At 44.9% G+C, this 23713-nt stretch overlaps 1 protein-coding gene across 2 annotated transcripts in view; it reads left to right on the top strand.

Moving 5' to 3' along the window:
- Positions 1–226: 226 nt before the first annotated feature.
- Positions 227–23713, top strand: part of Ino80 (chromatin-remodeling ATPase INO80) — a 71269-nt gene continuing 47782 nt past the window's right edge. For both annotated transcript variants that reach the window (XM_084585632.1, XM_084585631.1), the window contains exons 1-10: positions 227–387; positions 5307–5797; positions 8180–8306; positions 12262–12317; positions 13114–13332; positions 14856–14909; positions 15680–15928; positions 16807–16951; positions 22883–22950; positions 23490–23559. In XM_084585632.1, the coding sequence (XP_084441758.1) occupies positions 5315–5797; positions 8180–8306; positions 12262–12317; positions 13114–13332; positions 14856–14909; positions 15680–15928; positions 16807–16951; positions 22883–22950; positions 23490–23559 (1471 nt within the window). In that variant the 5' untranslated portion in view covers positions 227–387; positions 5307–5314. The remainder of the gene's footprint in view (positions 388–5306; positions 5798–8179; positions 8307–12261; positions 12318–13113; positions 13333–14855; positions 14910–15679; positions 15929–16806; positions 16952–22882; positions 22951–23489; positions 23560–23713) is intronic.

Below are 23713 nucleotides of genomic sequence, written 5' to 3'. Positions count from 1 at the left end.
TAAATCTAAAATTTTGCGTTTGAGGCTATTACATAGATTGCTATAAAGCGCTACCTGTTAAGTGCGCGTCTGCTCAAATTCAAAATTTAAATAAAACTAAAAGACTATTGTGCAATAATAATAATAGGTTTTGTTCAAATATATATATAACAGTATTACATTAAAGGAAGTTCACGGTTGTTTATTATTTTTGGGGGGTTCGAGGCTAGAATGGATATGGCGTGTGCTCGGTCTGCTGCTGCGAAGGCGAGGGGAGTCATGGGACCCTTTTTGCCCCGCATCTGCGAATCAGCCGCAGCATTCGAAGATCGCCATTTTGTGCGCAACGCCAGTCGACGGTCGCGATTCCATGGCTCCTTGGGCGGCATCCCGGCTCCGAGGCAGCAAGTAAGGCCTCGCTCGGCGCTTGGACCCCGACCCTGGGGCGCCGAAACTAAACCGCGATTGTCGGCACACTCAAAGCCGGGCACCCCCCTCTACCTTGGCGCTTCGATTTCGACGTCGGGCTCGCCGAAACGCTACAAACGCTGCGCGCGGCTTGCGACGCTTTTTGCTGCCAGTCGATTGCCCCAGAGCTCCCGGTCTGCGCGTGTTTGGCGTCGAAAAGGGCTCGCTTCTGTCGCGTCGTAGGCTTAGACGTCGCGAATCCCACGCGTTTAGTTGACTCACAGCCGCAAATTCGCGTTTCTCTTGTTTTGAATGTAGTGAGAGAGTACTGAACATGTGCTTTCTCGAGAATGCTGTATAATGTGGTTGTTGGGGCCGACCGAGCAAGCTAGCCGAACCCCTCCTTAACGTCTGTCCTGGCTTTCTCTTTTCTTCGCCTTACCTGGGGCGCCGCGCCGTTTCGCTTGCCGCGTTTAGCAAAGCCGGTTGTGCGGTGTTGTACTATTCTGAGGGTCACCTTTGGAGATCCGGCGAGACATATCTGCGGCGCGGATCGTTGCTGTGACGAGGTCTCGAAACTTTCCTGCAAAAGCCGGCTGCACTGCCGGAACTAGGTTTCATTTTCACTCGCGTGTTCTCACGCTGTGTGTGCTGAATCGCCTTTCTTTCACGACGCTACAGCGTAAGGTGACCCACGCTGCTGTTGTGGGTCTAAACTGGGGATCCCTTGAAGCTTCCCCGTTCGATCGGCGGAACACTTGAGTGATGTGTCGGCCGGATGGTAAACCGGCAATCAATGACATGACGCGGCGGTCGTCACGTTGCTTTCTGTTAGCTTACCCGACCTAGAGGAGACAAAAGGTTACGAATGGGACCGTTTTCGGATTGTGCGTTCCGGCCGGATTCTTACCAACTTATTGAATACAAGCTTGACACACAGTCTAAGACCGCGGTGATAGTTCAGTATCGCCAATCACACCCTCTTGCACTGACAAGATGAAGGAAGAAGTTATGTCAGCGTTGCATTTGATTTTCTAGCTTAAGATATACCAAATTTTCTTGTTGCAATCACCTGGGGGCCATACAGACTGAAAGCCATATGTCTTCAATAACACCCGGTAAGCAGTTCGTAGTTGCACGTCCAACCAGGTGCGATTGTTTGGAGCAGCAAATGATGCAGGTGGTTTCTGTTAAGCTCATCACATGTGGCAGATGCATCTTAAAGAGCACTGTTCTCATGACATTTGGAGAAGAGCCTCAACCATATCGTGTCATTGTCATTAAGCACTTTCCTGTTCATTGTTGTCTCTCATCCTTTCTGTTGCGCCATAAGCTTTCCCAATGACACAAAAGGCGTCTAAAATGTGAACTTAATGTGGGGTGGTTGGAGCAGTGTCTTACCGAGATCCTAATGCTATAAGTGCTGGTCAGGATGGTGGAATGATTACACTGTTTATTTTCTTATGTGGCAGCTTGCTAACTGCTCAATATATTTTGGTTCACTTTAGCGTAGTACTAGTTATCTAAACTGAGCTGCTGCAAACGCAGTCTAAGCCATTTTGCTGTTACTTATCTGACATTTTTAGAGGGCTGTTATTGGTCAACATGATCTGGAAGAAGGATGTGATGAAATCAATTCTGATTAAAGTCACAAACTGGAAGCTGCAACTAAAAGAGCAGCGTATAATCAGAGTTCTGTGACATATTCTGACCCTTTGGGAAGCATGGTTTGGACCTCGTAATGTTTTTTCCAATGCTGCCACATAGTTAAACCCGAGCAAGCAGCCCCCTCCAAGTTTAGCACACTATCTCTAATAGCAAGTTATGGGTCAAACACTGTTAAAAAAATTTATATTCTAAGTAGTCGTCTTTCCGTTTAGTCCTGAGGTAACGATTTCTACCCATTACCATGCCACTAATAAGGAAAGTGCCCTGAATGCATATGTCTAGCCACAGTTTTGACCAACTAGAACAGCCAGAGCAAAATGGGACTGAAATTCAAAGTTGGCTTTGCAATCAAGCTTTTCTTTTTTAGTGTAAGGTGGTTGCCACGGCGACAAAGTGCAGTACAGAAAAGAACAGTTCACCTTTTAAGCACGAAATTCAAATTCAGATAACTGTGTTCACTACAAAATTTTATTTTTTTTAGCCAAGAGCAACATTTGAACGAAGACATTATATGCGTGAATAATGCATGTACTGCACAGTATTTTAGACTAATAACAAGCACTAAAAAAAATATTTGCTTGCAGTATATCCACTACTTGTTTACTGCGAAAGAACAAACGGCGCCCTTGGGAGGATTGCACGTAGCAGAATACACGGAGCCATGGTCATAGCAAGTAATCGCCTGTCCTGATAAACAAAAATGCTGGGGTCTGATAACAGGCGCCACTTTTCCTGGCCTTAGGGCACTGAGAGTACTAGTTTTAAAGCATAAATTGACTAGAGTACTAACCTGCCAGGTAGCTGAATAGTATCTGTCCTAATATTGTAACTAAAAGAGCAAAGTCTAGCGCCTCTGTATATTTGGAGCAAAGTCTAGCGCCTCTGTATATTTGGAGTTCAGTTTCCTTGCAAATTGTTTTACTACTGAGCTACTATTTGAGGCCTCTCTCCACTCATTTTTGAGTGATTGCCAAGGTAATGCTAATAGATTATAATCGTCCAATGGGAACACGAAGTTAAGAGTGTTGAGTGAGATCCACAGCCCCATGTTGTTGTTTTTTAGTTACTGTGTGCCGTTTACTGTTATTTAGCCTGACGTCTTATGGGGGCCACTTAGCCAATACCTCGCTAGCAGTTTTCTAAAAACAACACCAGAGATTCTTGGCATATCATTTTGGCTTTACTAATTATCCTCTGAGTGATGTAATTTGGAGGTTCCTGCAATACTGGTGAAATAAACTTGAGTTCGGTTTAGTTTATAGGGTTTAACGTCCAAAAGCAACTCGGGCTATGAGAGACGCCGTAGCCAAGGGCACCGGAAATTTCGACCACCTGGGGTTCTTTGACATGCACTGACATCGCACAGTACACGGGCGCCTTGCTTTTCGCCTCCATCAAAAAGCGGCCGCCGCTTCCGGCATTCAATCCCGCACCCTTGGGCACAGTAGTCGAGCGCCCTAATCACTGTATTACTGCGGCGGGGTGAAATAAACTTAGAGCAGCATACGCAGGAGTAACCACAACATATCCCTGTACTTGGAAATGTTTTTGATATCGTGCAATTATGCAGCACGTGAAATCATCGCCTACCCTACCTGCTGTATGCTTCAGAACCCTATGCACAGAAGTACATTGGGGGTGTGGCCAGAATTATCTTGTTTCATGTCTGTACTCTATCACCTTCTCTCCCTCAACATGTGTTCCACACTATTCTGGGCTTTGTTTTGTATATTTTTTACCTTTCCAATAATGACAGAGCAATGAGATTGGAAAGTTTGCTGTAATTGAGTGATCATAATGGGCACAGGCAGAAGGGATTTTAAAGCCCTGGAGAACGCTTTGTGTCTTTCTGCGGACTTGAACCTGTGCAGCGATGGTAATAGTCTGATAAACACAAAACTGCATTTCTTGTTAGCTGGTGTGCTTTGTCAAGGTTTGAGCAGATGTAGTTCATCTGATGACATCTGGGGTCTACTTCCCGGTCTCAATAACTCACAAGACAGCATGAAAAGGAAGACTGGAAGCTAAAATAGAGCAATGCTATTTGCCCTCTCTCATTCTGTTTTGTGGTTTCTGTTTTATTTTTAAGCTTTCACTGAGATTACAAAAGAACCATTTAACCATGTCGCGCCCAGCTAATGAAAATTTCAGATAAATTTTTGGCACATTGTCCGATTTGTCATTTCTGGTCTGTACTTCGCAAAAACTTGATTTGGTGGGAAAGATGCGACTGCTATGTGACCAGAAATGAGAGAACTGTGATACTTTCTATGCAACTACGAGCAATAGGGTTGAGCATGCATACACAGTCATGTGTAATAAACCGATATAAATATACTGTCCCAATAACCACGAACCAAACAGTATACACGCATGGAAATTTTAGTTTTACCTCTAGAATTACCTTTTTCTGCGATTTTTTCCCGACCTTCAGCTTCTGCGGGAGGCAAAAACTTTTCGAGTTTTGTTTTCTAAATGTGTTTGAAAGGCTTCTGCCTGCGATAATGAAACGAGATGGTGTATTTCTACGATTATAAATGAAAGGTAAAATGACAGCTGGGGTGGTATGACATGTCCACTCAGGGCTGTGCACAGGGTCAGGTTAAGAGTTGCACAACTGTGGAACCTGTTATGTAGTATTGTTAAGTAATGTATTAGCATATTGAAATAAAATATTCGAGGAGTACAGACATCAAATTTTGGTTGAGATTTTCTTCTTGTTATTGGTACACAAGACATTCCTGTATATGGATCACCGCGTGGTTCTCTCCTATGACAGCTGAATAATTCTTTTCTTACCTCTTTTGGTTTCAGTTTCAGGAGCTGAGCGATGGCTGTGACGTCAAAAGTCTAGCCAAAGTCACGCGAGGGGTGAGAAAACAGCAATATGGTCGTCAAATAATCACCTGTTCTAATTCCCGTTTTTGAGGCAGGCTGGATTTAGTGTTGTGGTGAATCAAAATGACTGGGGAACAATTACGTGACTGTTTTTTCATCTCTCGCTTAACCTGGGCTTGCTTTGACGTCATGGGCATCGCTCGGCTGTTGGAACGGAAGCAAGCTAAAGAAGAAATTGGATTACAGATTATTTAGCGGTCGTAGGCAAGTATCACGGGGTGATCCATGCACAATAATGTCTTACACGTGATTGCATATAACAAAACACGAACCCCAGAATTAGAGATCTGCAATCCTTCAAAGTAACATTTGAATTTTGCACATGTTTATGGTTTCTGCGGTTGTGCGTGCAGGCTGAGCCATGGCCACTAGTCGAGGAGCAGTGCTGGGCAGCAACAGCAGCGGCGGCGGGGACGAGCCGTCGACTTCGGAAGAGCGGCCAACTAAGCTGGCCAAGCCGCTACACCTGCAGCGGATCGAGCGGGCTGTCCGACTTGACAGCTTCATCAACTTTATCCACAACTACTTCTCGACGCCACTCAACGACGGCGAGGAAGAGGACGACACAGAGGCCGAGAGCCTCTCGGACATTGACGAGGATGGCGACGTGCTCAACGGCGGCGGGGCTGCTCCATCGGACGCAGTCGACCGTCGCGCTGAGAAGATGAAGCTGTACAACTTCGAGAATGTGCGCAAGAGCCGGCGCTGGCTCAAGAACGTGCTGCTGAGCGACACGTCTTCCTCAGAGGAGGACAACTCGCCCACGGAGGACGACCTCCAGGACTGGCTCCGCTTTCACAAGCTGCGACAGATGGCGCGCGCAGAGCTCAACGCGGACCCTGAGGTGAGAAGTTCTGCTTTATCGTGTCTCGACCCACTTGCACAACCATGCCTTTCTTTCTTTTGGCATGGTCAGCCAATTTTGTATTGACTTAGTATTGCTTTTGTATGCCTTTTGTATTGAGGCGCTTTTGAACGATTTGTCTTGCAATTCCAGTTCTTTCTCTTTGAGGCATCTCCCTTTATTTAGGAGTTTATGACGTTGCTAGAAAGCAAGACCCATACATAGTCGTCATCATTGTCAGCTGAGCGGTTTCCACTATTGAATAAAGGTCTCTCCTGGTCAAATATTTACAGCCAATCCCCCAAGGTGTAGTACTTTTGTAATAAGAGAGCAATTACTTAATGGCATCCACACAAGCACAGCCATACGGCTACAAAAGAAAGTAATACAGCTTTCCCAGAAACTTCGTAGTTAAAGGAAAATTCATCCTGTTACAAGGATTGAACCTAGGACCAGCGCCTTTCTGGGCAGTCACTCTACCAACTGAGCTAACCAGGATGGACACCGGATAAGTTTGTAAGGGAATTGATCAGTAATTTGAAGTGGGATCGGTGTTGGTTGAATATTTAGAGGAATCCCCCAAGGTAGAGTAGGTTTGTAATAAAGGAGTACAGTCAAACCTCAATATAATGATTCATGGGGGACCGCAAAAAATCGTTATTTTTAAATATCGTTGTAATGAAAAATCGGCGATTATAAGCCAGTGGTCAAACCTTGGTACGAAAGTGACTTACTTACCTTGGCAGTAAGCACACGTGTAGACAAGCAAAACCTCAAATAAAAATGTTGCACTAACTTCAAAGCTGAATTATTTCAAGAAATAGGTTATTTTCTTCTGCCATGTGCAGCAAACACGAACTCACACTACATTACAACACTACAGCACGTACACTTTCCACTTTACGCAATACTTATCGGGTGCATGATTAGACCAAACGATGAAAGTACAGTCTTTGTCCATGTGCAAAAAATATCAGAGTTCGATGTGACCTCATGTTCAGTGTTCCCTGAAGTTTGAAAACCTTGTCTTGATATTTCAAAATGATTGCGGTGGTCGATGAGGCAATGCTAGCTGTCTACAGAGGCCGATTCGAATTTTCCCTGTGTCGATTTCTTGCAGTGAAAGCTGTTTTTCTATCTTCTTGGCACCTTCGCTGGCTGCAATCGTCATCAGATCTCGCACAAACTCCACAAACAAAAAAACAAACAAAAAAAAACCTCGCACGCATGAATGTCGTGAACAACCTACCGGCAAACGACACACAACATGGGAAGAAAAAAGGCAGGCGGCTTGGCCTACTGGCTACTGCATATTAAACCAGAGCTTTGAGTTGATGCTAGGAGCTTACCACTAGATATGCTGACGATGATAGCTACAATCCACGGACCGTACGCACAGAAACGGCAGTTTGTTTCACGCGAGAGTCGCTAGCTGCGGTGCTGCTTTAGCTGAATTCATAATACTGATGTTCCTAGATTATAGATGAAAAAATAAAATTTGTACGTTGTTCTGAAATATGCGCTATATTGAAATTAGTAATTTTGAAATAGTTTTACATTGAAAACATAGTAAATCTAGTGGGGATTCTTGAAAAATTTGTTAATGTAGTGTTCATAGTTAACAAAATTTGACGGTACAATTGCTCATTGACATTCGCCCAGTGCAGCAAAGGTCTCTTCCAATGTTCTTCATTTTTTTTTTTCATAACCCATGCCAGATATAGTTGTGCTATCTCTGCAGACTTGCCCTCATGAGTAGTTAACCTCTGGGAGCATATTATTGTTATAATTAATGTGAAAAAAAGTGCACAGCAAAGCTCAGTTATAGTGAGCATAAGCACTAGAAATTAAGTGAAAAGGGGCATGCAAATGTTTATGTTCAGCAAGCGACACTAGAAGTGCCCCGATTAACATGTGCAAAGTGGTGCAAAAAAAAAAAAAAGACAAATATTGAAAAGATGGAAGCACAGAAAGTGAGGAAAGAAAAAAGAAAAAACACGAACTGTAAAGAAAAGGCACGTATCAAAGGTGCAGCGATGTCAACATATCGCCAGTTTAGGCCATCTAGGCAGCCATGGCAATAGCTGCCATCAAACACAGCTTCCTGTGTAATCTACTCCGCTGCCTGAAGAGGCTGTTGCTATTCTGTCATCTGCGTCTCACGTCATCGCATTTTTTTCCCATAATTACAACAACAGTGTAACTAACTGTCGGAAGTGTCCAGAGCATTCGAGTTGGGAAGAAATAACAGAACAAAGCTATCTACATCTGAGCTGTTCTTAATTTTTTTATTATTTATATCTATTTATTCATTTTTTCTGTATTTGATACGGTGTCTCCGATTAAACACCTTTCTCAGCTGTTTTCTTTTTTTCCGCGCAGCTGCGTCAGTACCAGTACTACGGCGTGGGCATGCTCTCCCAGCACGACCCATTCCCCGAACACCAGAAGGCGCTTCTCGGCACCAAGAAGAAGGCCAAGGAGAAGCGAGCAATGGAGCGCAAGAAAGGTGGGCACAACTCTGCATTCGTTTTCAAATCACACTAGAGGTTGCTGTCCTGGTTTGTGAAGGTACCAGCCTGCTGCAGCTTTTATTATTCAAACGAGTGTAAACACTCATGCCCCCAAACTAGGTAAGCGGTGAAGCCAGATGTGCCTTGAAGGGACAGAAAACTGACCAAAATATATAATGGCATTATGGTGGGAATGAAATGATCTCTCGCCTCGTGTACAGTTGCCGACCAGTTTTTCGGACCCTTAAGGGGCCAAGATAGTGTCCAGAAAATCAGGCAGTCCGAAAAATGAATTCACGCAAAAAAAAAAAAAAAAAAAAAGTCACTTTATTTAGCGAGCGGCTTGAAAAAGTGGTCAATATGCCTCTGCGGGGCGCTACGTTGCCGTACAAGTAAGTCGGCTTGTACGTTGGCAAGGGTGACATTCTCGCTGTACACAGCCAAAAGCACCATCAGAGCTTGGGTTAGTCCACTGCTAGTTGGCAGCACAGCCTCTGGCTTTTCACTGTCGGAACCCGAGTGATCACTTTCAAGCACCTTGCGAACAATTCGTCGTCGGTGAGTTCAGCGCAGAGCTCGATCTCGCTGTCAGCATTAGCAAACTGCTCCAGCGTCACTTCCATGGGAATGGCTCCTGCAGCGCGCAAGTGATCGATGAGGTCAGCAGACGAAGACGGCTGATGGGATTCACTGGCTCTATCATCGGGTGACGATGGCACTTCATCACTGATCGCAAAACAAGTGTGGCAGGAGCAATTCCGCAGTGTCTTCTCGGCCACCGCCTTCCATGCATCGGAAAGCATGCCGAGTACAGACAACAAGTTGACACTGTAGGTTTTGCCGCTGTCCACGCATAACACCATGCGACTAAGCACGCGTGACCGATTGAGGTGCTTGAGCGTCCAGATAACGCCTTGGTCCATGGGCTGTAGTAGGGACGTCCTGTTCAGCGGCAAGAATTTCAGCTGCATGGCTTTCAGATCCTTGATGTGGCCATGTGCAGCACAGTTGTCCACCAGCATGAAAACTTTGCGTCATTGGCGCAAAGTTTGTCCAGCATCCGGGTGTAACCTTCAAAAATCTGCTGTGCTATCCAGGCTTTCTTGTTGGCTTCATACAGCACTGGAACACGCCTGATAATGGCGCCGTTCTTTTCCAGAGTCAAACGGCTGTAATTTTCTCGCTTCGATGGTTATGTTGAGGAGGCGGACGAGGAAGGCAGTGTCGGCGCCATCGGTAACTGCTTGTAGCTGACGCGGCGATGTAAACAGCACAACACACAACACGTGAATGGCGACTGACAACTGTGCACGACGGCAGAGCTGGCACTGGCTGGACGGTGCAGCAAGTGATGCCTGCTATCGAGGCTATACCGGGTATGTGATGTTCCGATTGGACGATATGACACGTGGGTTCGAGGTCGCAGAGAACCAAAATGGCAGCGGCCAGAAAAAAAAATGGCACCGGCGTTGTTTGCGTTTTCGGTAGCTTTTGAGTCGCAAATCTAAAGAAAAAGTCAGGAAAATCGAACGAGAAGGATTTCAAACGTCCGAAATTTTGGTCGGTGTTATATATTGACTCTATGGAGTATGTGGCGGTGCCATGGCAAGGTCCAGATTTTCAAGCACATCCGGAAAATTGGGCATTCCAAAATTGGTCAGTGACTGTAATATAGACTGATTGCTACAGTATCCAAGAAACGAGGATTTATCATTTTAATAGAGCACTGATTTAATATCTTTAAATATAATTTAAATAGAAATATTTAAGTGCAATAGAGGGCTCATTTGATACCAGCAAAGAAATGCAAGTCAGGAAGAAGATAGCCGGAAGATATGGTACAGAAACAGGATATACAATATTGTAAAAGAAGGCTAGGTCGGGACGGCGAGGTCGTGACGGCAAGGACAGCGAAGCCTTGTCTAGCGTTTTAATCCGATCACGAACCCAGGCGCGCGCCGGAGCCGGCGCCGCGGGACGATGATGATGGTATGTACAAATGAAAGAAGGTCCACAGAAGGCTCACAATATTAACACAGGTATAGTTTAAGACAAACCAAGACAATAGCTTTGTTACTGCATTAGTTCCGAACAGTTTGGATTTAATCACATAAATATGACTGAAGTAACCCCCTGCGGTGAAACTATAAATGTCACTGTAGTAACCCATATAATAAGTAATAAGTTAGTAGCTTGTATGCTCTGGAAAAATGTCATTGGTTTTCCTAATTTCACGGTGCCATCTGTCCTTTGAAGAGTGTTCCCCTTGTTTTAATATAACTTGCACTCTTTCTCCAGTGCGCTCGCCAGCAAGAACCACCCTCCCCTGGCGTCACCTATGATGTGCTTTTGGCGTTTGTCACTAGATGGCATGTTAGTGTTTTGAATTCCTTGGATGAAGCAGGGACCGTGGCCCACTAAATCTTTTCCTGTGCCTTAGCAGCCTTGGATGTCGAAACTAAGATGAATGCTACTCTGTACAGAAAAATGTCTTATTACTGTCTGGCTGGAGAGATTTACATTAGTTTTTGGTGCGTCATTTTTGTCGACGCACAGTTTTCATCACCGCCACTTACTCATGGTTTCTAGAATCGGACGACATAAAAAACGGGTGCATACGCAGATAGAAAAATTATCGATAAATTTTTTCTGCAACATTTCTAACCAAACTGCTAGGGAATCAACAACGCTAGGCTGGAAGGTTTCAGTTGCGGCGAAAAAAAATTGGGCTGTTAAAGCGCAGTGTTCTGTTGCTTTAAATGTTTGTTTTGTCTTTGTGTATAAAAGACGTGCACAGAAATTACAGTTTAGGGGTATAATGGAAAAAAGCAATGTCTAAAGTTAGCAGTAGTGGAAAGAAAAAAAAAAGGACTTTGTCATTTTTCAGTTGCTCGCACACAGTGGAATCATATGATTCGGAGATTGAACAGAGTTTTACAAGAAGTTCGTAGAACTTCCCCCCAACTGCGGTTCTGTTCAGCATCGGTTGAGAAGCCTAATTGTCATCCAAATCAACAGCACTTGAAACACATTGGACAGAGCAGCCATCACCGTTCCTTTGAGGGGACTGTGTGGATTTTGTGAAGGAGGGCTTAGCTGTGCGCAGTAAATATTCGGTTGCAGCAACAAAATAAGGAAGCCTCTATACTCCGTTTCATACATCAAGTGCAACACTGCCAAAGCTACAGCTCTTGTTTGCGCTCTCTGCATCCGCGATGAATAGTGCCTGCTCTTGACGAGAGGAAGTAATAGTTGGTTTGTCTGCAAGCTTAATACATCTTACATTTGCCATCAACTTCATAAAAAGCACCTTTCTAGGGATAAAGGATCGGATTCGGTGAATTCGTATGTTTTTTATGTCGTTTTCGTTCGTGTCGCGTTTTCGCTTACCCGCAACCTTGCCAGCTGTGCCCTCCACGCTGCGCATCTCTTTTTGAGAAAATGGTTCTTTGGTGCACATTTTTTCTATAAGACCCGCACTGCGAAGATGTCTAGGCATACGAAGCAAGTTATTGTAAACGTGTATGCTCGGAATACAGCTCGTTTCTGCAAGAACCACTCGGCCACAAAATGAGCGCGTAATGATACGCCTCCTTTTTTTTTTTTTCTTGCGGACTACTTGCGTAGCTTTCGCTGCGTTGCACTTGATGTATGAAACTGAGTATAGGGATACGAAGGCTGCAAATGGTGCAGTACAAGGCTGGGACTGTAGAGTAAAGCCTTTTTTGGCATAGTAGCCAAAGCAGTGAAGGTGTGAATGACAACTTCTGACTTTGCAACTGATGCAGTACCGATTTCTTGCCTTTGTGGCCCGCCTGTGAGAGAATGGGATTTTTTTTGCTTTTTTCAAAAATTTCACCTTTGCCAAAATTTCTTAGCTTCCGAACAAGCTCCTTCTTTTTTGTGGGAGAAAAAAGGAGTTGACGTCTCTTACTTTTTTTATCATTGTAGCCAAGCTGAAAAGGATAAAGTTGGAGCCGGATTATGACGACGACTCATTCAACCAGGTGAGTGTTAATACAGAAAGTTCTCTCAGTGTCAGAAGCTGAGAGGGGGGCAGGCCTGTAAATAGTAACAGCATAATAAAAATCGAGTAGCGTCACCAACAAAATATCGGGAAATGAAAAAAGAGGACTGATTTAGCAACAGGAGCGCACAGCGTTAAACATTATGAACAGGAAATCACATATATATATTAATATAAATTTATGTTGTTTTCCCCTCCCCTGCAATAATGCCCCAGTGAGGGAGCTGTAGGTACTGTGTGTAGATAAATAGATAATAGAAAACAAACTGAAGGCATGTTCAATAGCAAGCATCGGGCTATAAAAGAATCAGAAGTGACGAGGAGAAAGTACTGTCTCAACGAATTTGGATGAATTGACAGCTTTTTTATTTTTACCAGTGATGAGTTTCACTTTAATGAAGCACGTAAATGAGTTTGGAATTCTTCCAAATAATTAGTCTTTGGTCTGGCTAAGAGCATGATCGTTAAATTGGATTGGGCTGCAGTGGCCACGCTTGGACGAAAGCAAAGCACACGAAATATCCGCGTGCTCCGTGGCGTCAGTTGCACGGCAAAGAACCTCAGGTGGCCGAAATTGAATCATATCTCTGCGCTCCATATGGTATGGTTCAGGTCTCCGACCGTTTACCAGTCAGTGTACAGGCTTGTAGGCCTTTTCTTTGCGAATAAGACGTTAATTTACATTTTACATTGGGTGCCATCTCTGACTGCTCCAGTGACCGACAAGAGCCTGCCACAATCCTTATTTTTATTTTATTTTTTTTTTATTGCCACAGGATAACTCAGAGGGGGAGGGTGGCAGCCTGGATGACTCTCGGCGCAGTCCGGATAGCATGTGTGGAGACGGACCGTCTGGACCGAACAGCATGACCGGCAGTGGCAGCTCGCGCGCCCACGGTGGAGGCCGCAAGAAGAGTGCCGCCGCCCACGAGGCCTCCATGAACCTCAAGCGCCGTCGGCTGTGGGTCGCCCTCGCCAAGAAGGAGATCGCCAGGGTGAGTTGGGTGGTCAGGCAAGCTGGGATGCCAAGGATAGATCGGAGGGATCTTCAGCCACGGTTTATGTGCCCAGCGCAAGGTTTTCAAATGAGCAGTCTGCAAAGCCTTCTTCCTTTCTCGGTCGTTTTCTGATCACCCAAGGTTGTCGAGACAGAGGAAAATATATACCATATTTAAAGTGGAGGCAGGGGTTCTTAGGATCAGAAAATCTGAAGTACCCTCCTCCCCTCACTCCATTTTCACGGCAATATCGTGACGAGGCGTTCACAAGAAGTAATATTTTACCTGGCAAACATCTGCAAACTCAGTTTAAGCAGTGCGCTTGGAGTTTCAAGCTGTGACAGCCCTCTTCAAGCTCATTCCGATTTCCGTTACGGATGCCGAATACCTGATACCAAACAAAGCAAAGCAGGCCCATGATAGCTGTAAAACCTGCCAAGCTCCGCCGAATGGCCAAATGCCGCAGATTCCAAGTCCATGTGACAGCACGCTGATAGTTATCCCGGGGTCGGTTTCGGCCGGCTTTTGCCGTTTTGTGCCGACAGCTGTCGTGTGGTGTCGGAAAGCAGCAACACAAGAAGCCGGAGATCATGCAGACTTTTTTCCAGAACTTGGGGAAAGTACAGCACATTGTAAAAGTACAGTATTATCACGGTAACAGAAAGAAAATATATATATATATATATAGCTGTGCTTTCTGTAACAGTTCTTTTGCAATTCACTCTTTTCACTTTCCGCTACTGGTAGCTGCATGTGTGACTTGTCACTGTCTGTGTCAGGACTAAAGCTAAGCAGTGTACTTCAGTTGCTCCTATGTCAAAGACTTTGCTTATCAGTGGCAGGCACAGTACTAGATCAATCAATCAATACTCAATCATTTTATTTTCCACTGAGGAGACAGGAATGAACTGCTTAAGGAGTTGTCCTGAAGTGTGACCCCAGCTTCTTTGCTTTGTCTTAGAAAAGAAACCAAGTTCATATTGTGGCTGGAATATTCTGTTACGACTTCGTTTTTTTTCTCTCTCAACGAATTACAATTAATCTTGTAACACTTAATCTTGTAATATTTTGTCAGTTAATCTCGTCAAATATGACTTAGAATGGTGGAGGCTCCTATGTCAAAGACTTTGCTTATCAATGGCAGGCACAGGAATGCGCTGCTAAAGCAGTTGCCCTGAAATGTGACCCTGGCTTCTTTGCTTTTGTCTTACACAATCATTCATTCAATCTATCAATCAGTTTGTTTTCCCACAGTTTAGAAACCAAGTTCATATTGTGGCTGGAATATTCTGTTACGACTTGTTTTTTTCTCTCTCAAAGAACTACATTTAATGTTGTGGTATTTTGTCAGTTAATCTCGTCAAATTTGACATAGAATGGTAGAGAGACCACATTTCGTAGTTAAGATTTTGCGGACCCGCTTTGTTTGTCGTGGCGGGCAAGCACGAAATGGCCAGTGTGAATGATGGCTCGCAGTCAGACATCTTGTCCTGTCTTGTCTCACTCTCTGTCTCTTCCAGGGCCAGAAGCAGAAGGCGAATGTGCACAAAGAGATGTTGACCAATGCCAAAAAGGTTGGTCTTGTCATTTTGCTGTATTTTCTTCCTCCTGCACAGGATGCCCAGTGACCTAGAAAGCTTGAAATAGTTTACTGAGGGCAGGTCACTCATAATACCTAAGGAACCGTAACAATTGACCCATGGAAAGGAATGTGGCTGTACTGTGCTGTTGTGAATATCCACTGTCAGCAATGTTGCACTGATCATGGAAGACAGTTGAGCTAGTTGGTGTGTATTCGTTAATGACTGCGACATTGCAACTAGCGTGGAAAAGCACAAAGGACAGCAACAAAAAGTACCGACGTGACAGCACGCTAGCGTGCTGTCCCGTCGGTACCTCTTGTTGCGACGTGACAGCACGCTAGCGTGCTGTCCCGTCGGTACCTCTTGTTGCTGTCCTTTGTGTTTTTCCTCGCTAGTTGCAATGTCACAGTCATTAACAGTGTTGCACTGTGACAGCCTTGAAAGGATTATTTTGCGTGCGGTCGAATTGTTTTTACAAATTAGAATTGAACTATTCTTCCATTTTTTTATGTTTAAATAAACTGGCACTAAATTTACTTAAAATATAAGTGCTATTCAAATAACTGCGCTTCCTTGAAGGGCATAAATGGTAGAAAAACAGCAGTTGCCGCTAATAACAACAGAAATAAAAAAAAAAGTGACAGTCGTGACAACAAATAATTCATGGCAGTGAGGAAAAGAGGCAGGCAGTGCCAGCCGCATTCTTCGAACCAGTTCACCCATGGCGCCGTCTGATTGCGTCCCCCGCTCTCATTTGGCAGCTGGCAGTGGCGTGCCAACGTGAGGTGCGCCGGTCGACCTTGGGCCAGCAGAAGACTGGCCGGGATGTGGCGGGGGGCCGGGGCCGGCGTCTGGCCCGCGAGATGGCCCTCTACTGGAAGCGCTACGAGAAGGTGGAGAAGGAGCACCGGCGGAGGGCCGAGCGGGAGGCCCAAGAACAGCTGCGCATGGACATCGAGCTGCGTGAGGCCAAGCGACAGCAGCGAAAGCTCAACTTCCTCATCACACAGGTGGGGAGTTTGTTGCGCCTCATGAAACCTCTTGGGTTAATTGGGTTGTGCATGAAGTAAAACAGGAGAGAGGCCTTCAGTGTGCATTAGTTTGGGTGGTGGGATTATTACAATGCATTGTTCGTTTTGATAGTGAGTTGCAACAGGGTTGCTTGTTACAAGAACTAGTCCATCGTGCAAGGCTTCCGATTGTGTGACGCCCGGAATGTAATGACAGTTTTACGCGGCCCGCTGAACACCATATGATCAGGGCTCGACCGCTTTTATAATTGGGAGCTAATTATTCCCACCCGCGAGTGCAACAAAAGTCTGCACAAACAATTGAGACTGGGACGGAGAAATATGGCATTTAAGCATGCAGTCATACTAAGATTGAGTCTGTTGGCATGTTCCACCGGTGCTTTCACCCGGAACAAAAATTTCTTCTTACCACTAGGGTACTCAAATTTTCGTTAGATAATGCTTTCTCTGTTTTATCTCATTCTTGCTTCCCTTCTTGCGGGATTTTGTTGCAGTGTCTGAAGGTTTAAGTAGTCTATTGGTGCAACAGAAAGAATACTTAGTTTTAAGTCAGTGCTCATGCTGTGTATGCCTTTCCTTTTGGGCTGAGATATTTGACATGGCTGAATGAAAGAAAAAAAAAAAATCGGTCATTTTATTTTTTCCCTTTAACCAGCAAAGCCCATCGCCTCGAAGGATTGCGGCTTGTTATGACCATGAAAAACAAAGTTCCGCCATTTGTGAGATGTGTGTGAGATGTCTGTCGACGGTCTTGTAATTTTTATTGTTCGTTTTGCGAGGATTGATTTGAAACGTTTTTATGCATTTCATACGCAATTTAGTGCAACATTTTTATCGCCCTCTACCGCTTCCGTCAGACGGAGTTGTACGCGCACTTCATGAGCCGCAAGATGGCGGGCGGCGGTCCAGACCTCCGTCAGGAGGAGATCCTGCAGAACCTGGACGAGTCGGCGTCGGGCTCGCGCTCCAGCTCACTCCTGGACGCAGAGGATGACGACTATGGTGAGTCTGGAGTCCAACATCTACACTGAGAGATAGCGAACTCGTAGGGAGATCCGAGGAGAGTCCGTTTCTCATGGTAGCTTATAGAGATGTACAGAGGGAAGTGGGGCTCTACAGAAATTCTGGGCGACAAAAGTGACCACATACACCACTGTTAAGTGGGCGCCAGACTGATGTTTACGGCAGTGCAGTTGCCCTACTTGTGTTCAGGATGTTCACGGTTGCCAACTTGAAGTCACTTCCTAAGACTTCAAGCCTTTCCGCCCACCCCTGTCTCAGATATCACTGGCCATGGGCAGCTTTATCAGCATGGCGACAAGCTCAAAACGGGCGGGTTTTTTTTTTTTGGCGATGTTTTATAACCTGCCGTGTCGCTACACGAGGCTTCTTTTGTCACAATTAAGTGCCTGTTTGGATAACGAAATTTGCTCTTGAGATATTATTACACAGCAGGACGCTTACATGTCAACAGTTCACAACCGGTAAGCACTCTGCAAGTTTTTGGTACTTGCCTGATCTCAGAGCTGTGATTGTAATGAAATATTTATGTGCTTTGCTGACACGTGCGGCTCTGGTGCGGTGGAAGATGCGAACTGTTCTTGGGAACAGCATGCGACAATTAGGCAAAGCACTGCAGCTAATAAATTTTTGGAATTGGCTGCTGTTTTGTGAAACTTGATCACTGGGGGACATCGAAGCGAAAGCTGATCAGTGAATAATGGAGACATGGTAGCCTGCCTATAGGATACCTCTCGTACAACAGACGAAAGCTTCCTCCTACTATGTGTCTCTTATAAATATGTTAAGTGTAGTTATCTAAACTTGAAGGGGACCACTGAAAACACATTCAGATTACAGTGGAGTCTCGTTGGTTTGGACTCACTCAATCTGAGTGGGCAGTTTATTTGAACCGACGCTCTCGCCCATTGCTGTGAAGTGAATTGAAAAGTTTGCCATTACTTTGAATTGAGCGTAATTTGAGATGTCTGTCCCTCTCCAGTTTTATGTGTACCAAGGAGTCAGCTGTACTGGCATTGCTCTTAGGATCACTGCCAGAGCTTCTTGGTTTGCTCTTTGTCATTCCATGTACAGTATGGTCCGCTGGTAAAAGGAGCATCAGGCCTCCAATACACTATAGCGCAGCAAAAGACGAGGACACAAGAGCGAGAGACGAACACCACGAGCGCTAACTTCCAACAAATTTTATTCTCCTGAAGCATCATATATACACGCCAGAAAAACATGAATCACATGTGCAAACAGTATCAATTCCTTAGAAAGACAAGCTCTTTATCTGAGAGGAGAATGGAAGGTGTGCTTACACACGCGCATCCTGAACTATTTATCTTTTCGGCTTCAATGATTTCGCGCGTTACTCTTTCTCTGCTTTTTCCTATTACAACACTTTTATCAAAGAAAGGCTTACAGGTTTTTGAGTTGCATTCGAGAATGTGGTCAACTAGCGATCCGCCTTGCCGGCCGTTTCTAACGTTGCGAGCGTGTTCCATTAGGCGCTCGTTCAGACATCTCCCCGTCTGGCCGATATAGTGTTTCCCGCATGACAAGGGAATTTTATATACAACACCTTCATCGCACGAGACGTACGGCTTCTGGTGCTTAATTGTGCATCCGCCTGCTTTTTTGGTGTTGGTTTCTTTCAGCTTGCACAACGTAGAAAGTTTCTTCGGCGCCGAGAACACTACGGTCGCATTCGCTCGTTGACCAATTCTTTTCAAATTGTGAGATATCTTGTGCAGATATGGTAAAACAACAAGGTTTTTCCGATCCAGAGGAACCGGATTTGGGTGGCATTGATTTTCTGGTTTCATGTTCTTAAGAAGTTTTTCGGCAACAGAAACTTGAACATGGGCGGGATATCCAGCATTAGTCAGCCTCCTGGATTGCTCTTGAAAACTATCGCTCATCATGTGTGGACAAGATTTCCGGAGAGCATTTTGAAAACATAAATTGATAATACCTCTTTTCACAAGTTTAGAATGAGCGGAGTGATATGGCAGCATCGGCTTGTCGCTACGCGGCTGATAGGCCCAGCATATGTGATGAGCGTGAAAGGTGAAGTTAATATCTAAAAATCTAATGGAGTTATTAATGGGCAATTCGCATGTTAGAACAAGCGGTTTAAAATGCTCTTTCATGATAGTTACAATGCTTTGAGCCTTTGGCTCAAGAGAGCCATGGTCACACTTAACAAGAACAAAAAAATCATCAACAAATCTAAAGACCTTGATTACGTCCAAGCTTTCAAGGTGGCTGGAAACAGCCTTGTCAAGTTTGGATAAAAACAGATTACTCAGAATCGGCGCTATGCACGACCCGATGCATATCCCTTCTTTCTGAAGGTGGGGTTTTCCTTCCCAGTTAATAAACGTTGACTGCAAGTAAATAGCTAAAATTTCTAAAAAACTGCTCGCCGACACACCCGCCGAGTTCTGGAAAGCAACACACCCGAACTCATCTATGTACTCCTCTACACAGCACAGCACCTTGTCGTTCGGCAGCGAGTAATAAAGATCCTTAACATCCACAGAAAATGCAACAATGCTGTCATTAGAGCGCGACCGAACGAAGTCTAAAATTTCGTCAGATTTCTTAACCATAAAAGGATCGTCAAGCGGCAAAAGGTTAAGTTTGCTTTGTAAGTACATTGAAACAGTTTTTTGCCATGTGCCAGTTTCAGAAATGATCACTCTGAATGGTTTTTCCGGTTTATGGGTTTTTGCACTGAAAAACACGTCTAAAAAATCTTTCCGTGATTCGCCTATTTCTTTAGCCAGCTTGGTAAGGTTCAGCTTGTTGCATAGCTTCTTCGCTTTAGCTTTAACTTTTGACATCATTATTTCATTGCGGCAGTTAAATACAGAAGACACGGCTTCGCCCGCCTTGGACTTGTAAAGTTCACAGGATAGAATAGCAAAACCACCTTCTTTGTCAGCCGGCAGCACGACCAGGTCCTGTTCCTTGATGTAGGACTCGACGCGCTTGAGGGGTAGCTTGGAAGATCCTGGCTTTGAGCATTGCAAAACGTCGACTCCTTCTGAAATGCAGCGGTCGTGTTCCAGTTGCGTTGCACGCTGCGATACTTGGCGTACCATCGCAAGTAGTTGTGCAGCTGACGGCTTGGGCTCCACAGCAAACTTTGGTCCCAACGATAGAACTCTTGACACGTCATCTGGAAGATCCAGGGCCTCCAGGGTGTGGACTGTGCTTCGGGCTGCCTTCGTCTTGCTCGAAAGGTCGGCCCGTAGTTGTAGCAGGTGTTGAGCCCACAAGCATTCGGTAGCTTGAGCAGTGATATGCTGGTATTCACGAAGAGTTCGCCAGGCTGTCTGACTTCCGCCTATCGAGATAAGTTGAGCCTCGAGGCACTGCCTGTAAAGCCGGGCTTGCCTGTACCACTCTGACTTTGCAAGCTTGCACGCCCTCATGCCGTGACCAGCCGATGGGACGAATCCTCCAAACAACCGCCTCACGTCTTCAGGCAGCAACTTGTTGCGAATGCAGAACGTCATAGTGCGTGCACGACATGTCGCAAGCGCTATGAGGGAAACTGTAGCACAGGGATTCTGGCGAACATTAAAAAGCGGGCCCGTTGTACTAGAAATATAGTTCAGTAGCGTGGTTTTTTGGGCTTGTTGGTACATGATTCCAATACACTATAGCGCAGCAAAAGACGAGGACACAAGAGCGAGAGACGAACACCACGAGCGCTAACTTCCAACAAATTTTATTCTCCTGAAGCATCATATATACACGCCAGAAAAACATGAATCACATGTGCAAACAGTATCAATTCCTTAGAAAGACAAGCTCTTTATCTGAGAGGACAATGGAAGGTGTGCTTACACACGCGCATCCTGAACTATTTATCTTTTCGGCTTCAATGATTTCGCGCGTTACTCTTTCTCTGCTTTTTCCTATTACAACACTTTTATCAAAGAAAGGCTTACAGGTTTTTGAGTTGCATTCGAGAATGTGGTCAACTAGCGATCCAAGCTGGCTAAAGAAATAGGCGAATCACGGAAAGATTTTTTAGACGTGTTTTTCAGTGCAAAAACCCATAAACCGGAAAAACCATTCAGAGTGATCATTTCTGAAACTGGCACATGGCAAAAAACTATTTCAATGTACTTACAAAGCAAACTTAACCTTTTGCCGCTTGACGATCCTTTTATGGTTAAGAAATCTGACGAAATTTTAGACTTCGTTCGGTCGCGCTCTAATGACAGCATTGTTGCATTTTCTGTGGATGTTAAGGATCTTTATTACTCGCTGCCGAACGACAAGGTGCTGTGCTGTGTAGAGGAGTACATAGATGAGTTCGGGTGTGTTGCTTTCCAGAACTCGGCGGGTGTGTCGGCGAGCAGTTTTTTAGAAATTTTAGCTATTTACTTGCAGTCAACGTTTATTAACTGGGAAGGAAAACCCCACCTTCAGAAAGAAGGGATATGCATCGGGTCGTGCATAGCGCCGATTCTGAGTAATCTGTTTTTATCCAAACTTGACAAGGCTGTTTCCAGCCACCTTGAAAGCTTGGACGTAATCAAGGTCTTTAGATTTGTTGATGATTTTTTTGTTCTTGTTAAGTGTGACCATGGCTCTCTTGAGCCAAAGGCTCAAAGCATTGTAACTATCATGAAAGAGCATTTTAAACCGCTTGTTCTAACATGCGAATTGCCCATTAATAACTCCATTAGATTTTTAGATATTAACTTCACCTTTCACGCTCATCACATATGCTGGGCCTATCAGCCGCGTAGCGACAAGCCGATGCTGCCATATCACTCCGCTCATTCTAAACTTGTGAAAAGAGGTATTATCAATTTATGTTTTCAAAATGCTCTCCGGAAATCTTGTCCACACATGATGAGCGATAGTTTTCAAGAGCAATCCAGGAGGCTGACTAATGCTGGATATCCCGCCCATGTTCAAGTTTCTGTTGCCGAAAAACTTCTTAAGAACATGAAACCAGAAAATCAATGCCACCCAAATCCGGTTCCTCTGGATCGGAAAAACCTTGTTGTTTTACCATATCTGCACAAGATATCTCACAATTTGAAAAGAATTGGTCAACGAGCGAATGCGACCGTAGTGTTCTCGGCGCCGAAGAAACTTTCTACGTTGTGCAAGCTGAAAGAAACCAACACCAAAAAAGCAGGCGGATGCACAATTAAGCACCAGAAGCCGTACGTCTCGTGTGATGAAGGTGTTGTAATAAAATTCCCTTGTCATGCGGGAAACACTATATCGGCCAGACGGGGAGATGTCTGAACGAGCGCCTAATGGAACACGCTCGCAACGTTAGAAACGGCCGGCAAGGCGGATCGCTAGTTGACCACATTCTCGAATGCAACTCAAAAACCTGTAAGCCTTTCTTTGATAAAAGTGTTGTAATAGGAAAAAGCAGAGAAAGAGTAACGCGCGAAATCATTGAAGCCGAAAAGATAAATAGTTCAGGATGCGCGTGTGTAAGCACACCTTCCATTCTCCTCTCAGATAAAGAGCTTGTCTTTCTAAGGAATTGATACTGTTTGCACATGTGATTCATGTTTTTCTGGCGTGTATATATGATGCTTCAGGAGAATAAAATTTGTTGGAAGTTAGCGCTCGTGGTGTTCGTCTCTCGCTCTTGTGTCCTCGTCTTTTGCTGCGCTATAGTGTATTGGAATCATGTACCAACAAGCCCAAAAAACCACGCATCAGGCCTCATTGCGTCCGCTCTTTACAAAGCACTGCCGACTACTCTTCCCGAACATGCACTTGGTGCCGTCCATGCTTGCCAATGGTTGGTGGCAGCGCTTTGCAAAAGTGTTTAGGCTTTGCGATCTCATGTTCCCTCTAACAATGGACCGTACTGTACGCCGGCGCACTGAACCAGTGGAATTTCCTTCCCTCGGTTCTTGTGTTTTGCAGACAAGGAGGTTGTGAAGGCGCAAGCCCTGAGGAATGCCGAGGAAGCCTACAGGGCACACCAGGCCAAGGTGAGCGTCTTGCCTCGATTCAGCGAGCAGGAGCAGCACTGGAGTTGTATGCCGAAGGGTCTCCGATTTTGCCTTTTTTTTTTTTTTTTTTAATGTACTGTGTCTGAACAGGGTCTGGAAAGGGGTGATTTGTCTTTTTTTATCTTAAAAACTGTGAATTGCAAAAAACACTTTTTTTATGGGTCAGCATTTCGGTATGTGTGCCAAATTGTAACATCGAGAGCGCAGCTTTCATCTTCTTTTTTTTTTTTTCGACAACCCGCTTTAATTTCACACTATTGCTGATTTGTGAAGGCTCATCTTTACCCCACGGCAGAATGAACCTTTGGCAGGAAATATTACCAGACTGGCATAAAAATAAATGCTATGAGCAGCTCTTTGGTAAGAATTTTAGGAGCACATATTGTTTTCATTCTGCTGAGAGAAGATGCTGTAGTGTACAGTAACTTTTAAGGAGTGAGACGATGCGTGGCTAAGTGTTGCTTGCTGGAAAGCGCCTGACTGGTTGGTTATCCTTCCAACACTGTTTGTCATTGCAGACTGAGGGCTTCGATGCCGAGGTGAAGGTCCTGAAGAGCCCGAAAAAGGGGACAGCACCGCAGAATGACTGTGAGTTCTGCTTGCCGCATCTCTCGCTTCTCTCATTTTTGGTCCAGCAGCTGAAATGCTTGCTCAAAGTTGATCAGTTAACATAACAGATGGCTGGTTTTGGGCTACTTGGAAAGAAACTGTTATGCCCGTTGCATGCTGAGAAAGAGGCCGA

Source organism: Amblyomma maculatum, chromosome 11 (genome assembly GCF_055883805.1).
Source record: "Amblyomma maculatum isolate TAMU_Amacu chromosome 11, ASM5588380v1, whole genome shotgun sequence".
NCBI lineage: Eukaryota > Metazoa > Arthropoda > Arachnida > Ixodida > Ixodidae > Amblyomma > Amblyomma maculatum.
Note: the sequence above shows the minus strand (reverse complement) of the source record. Positions and strands in the feature narration are given on the sequence as shown.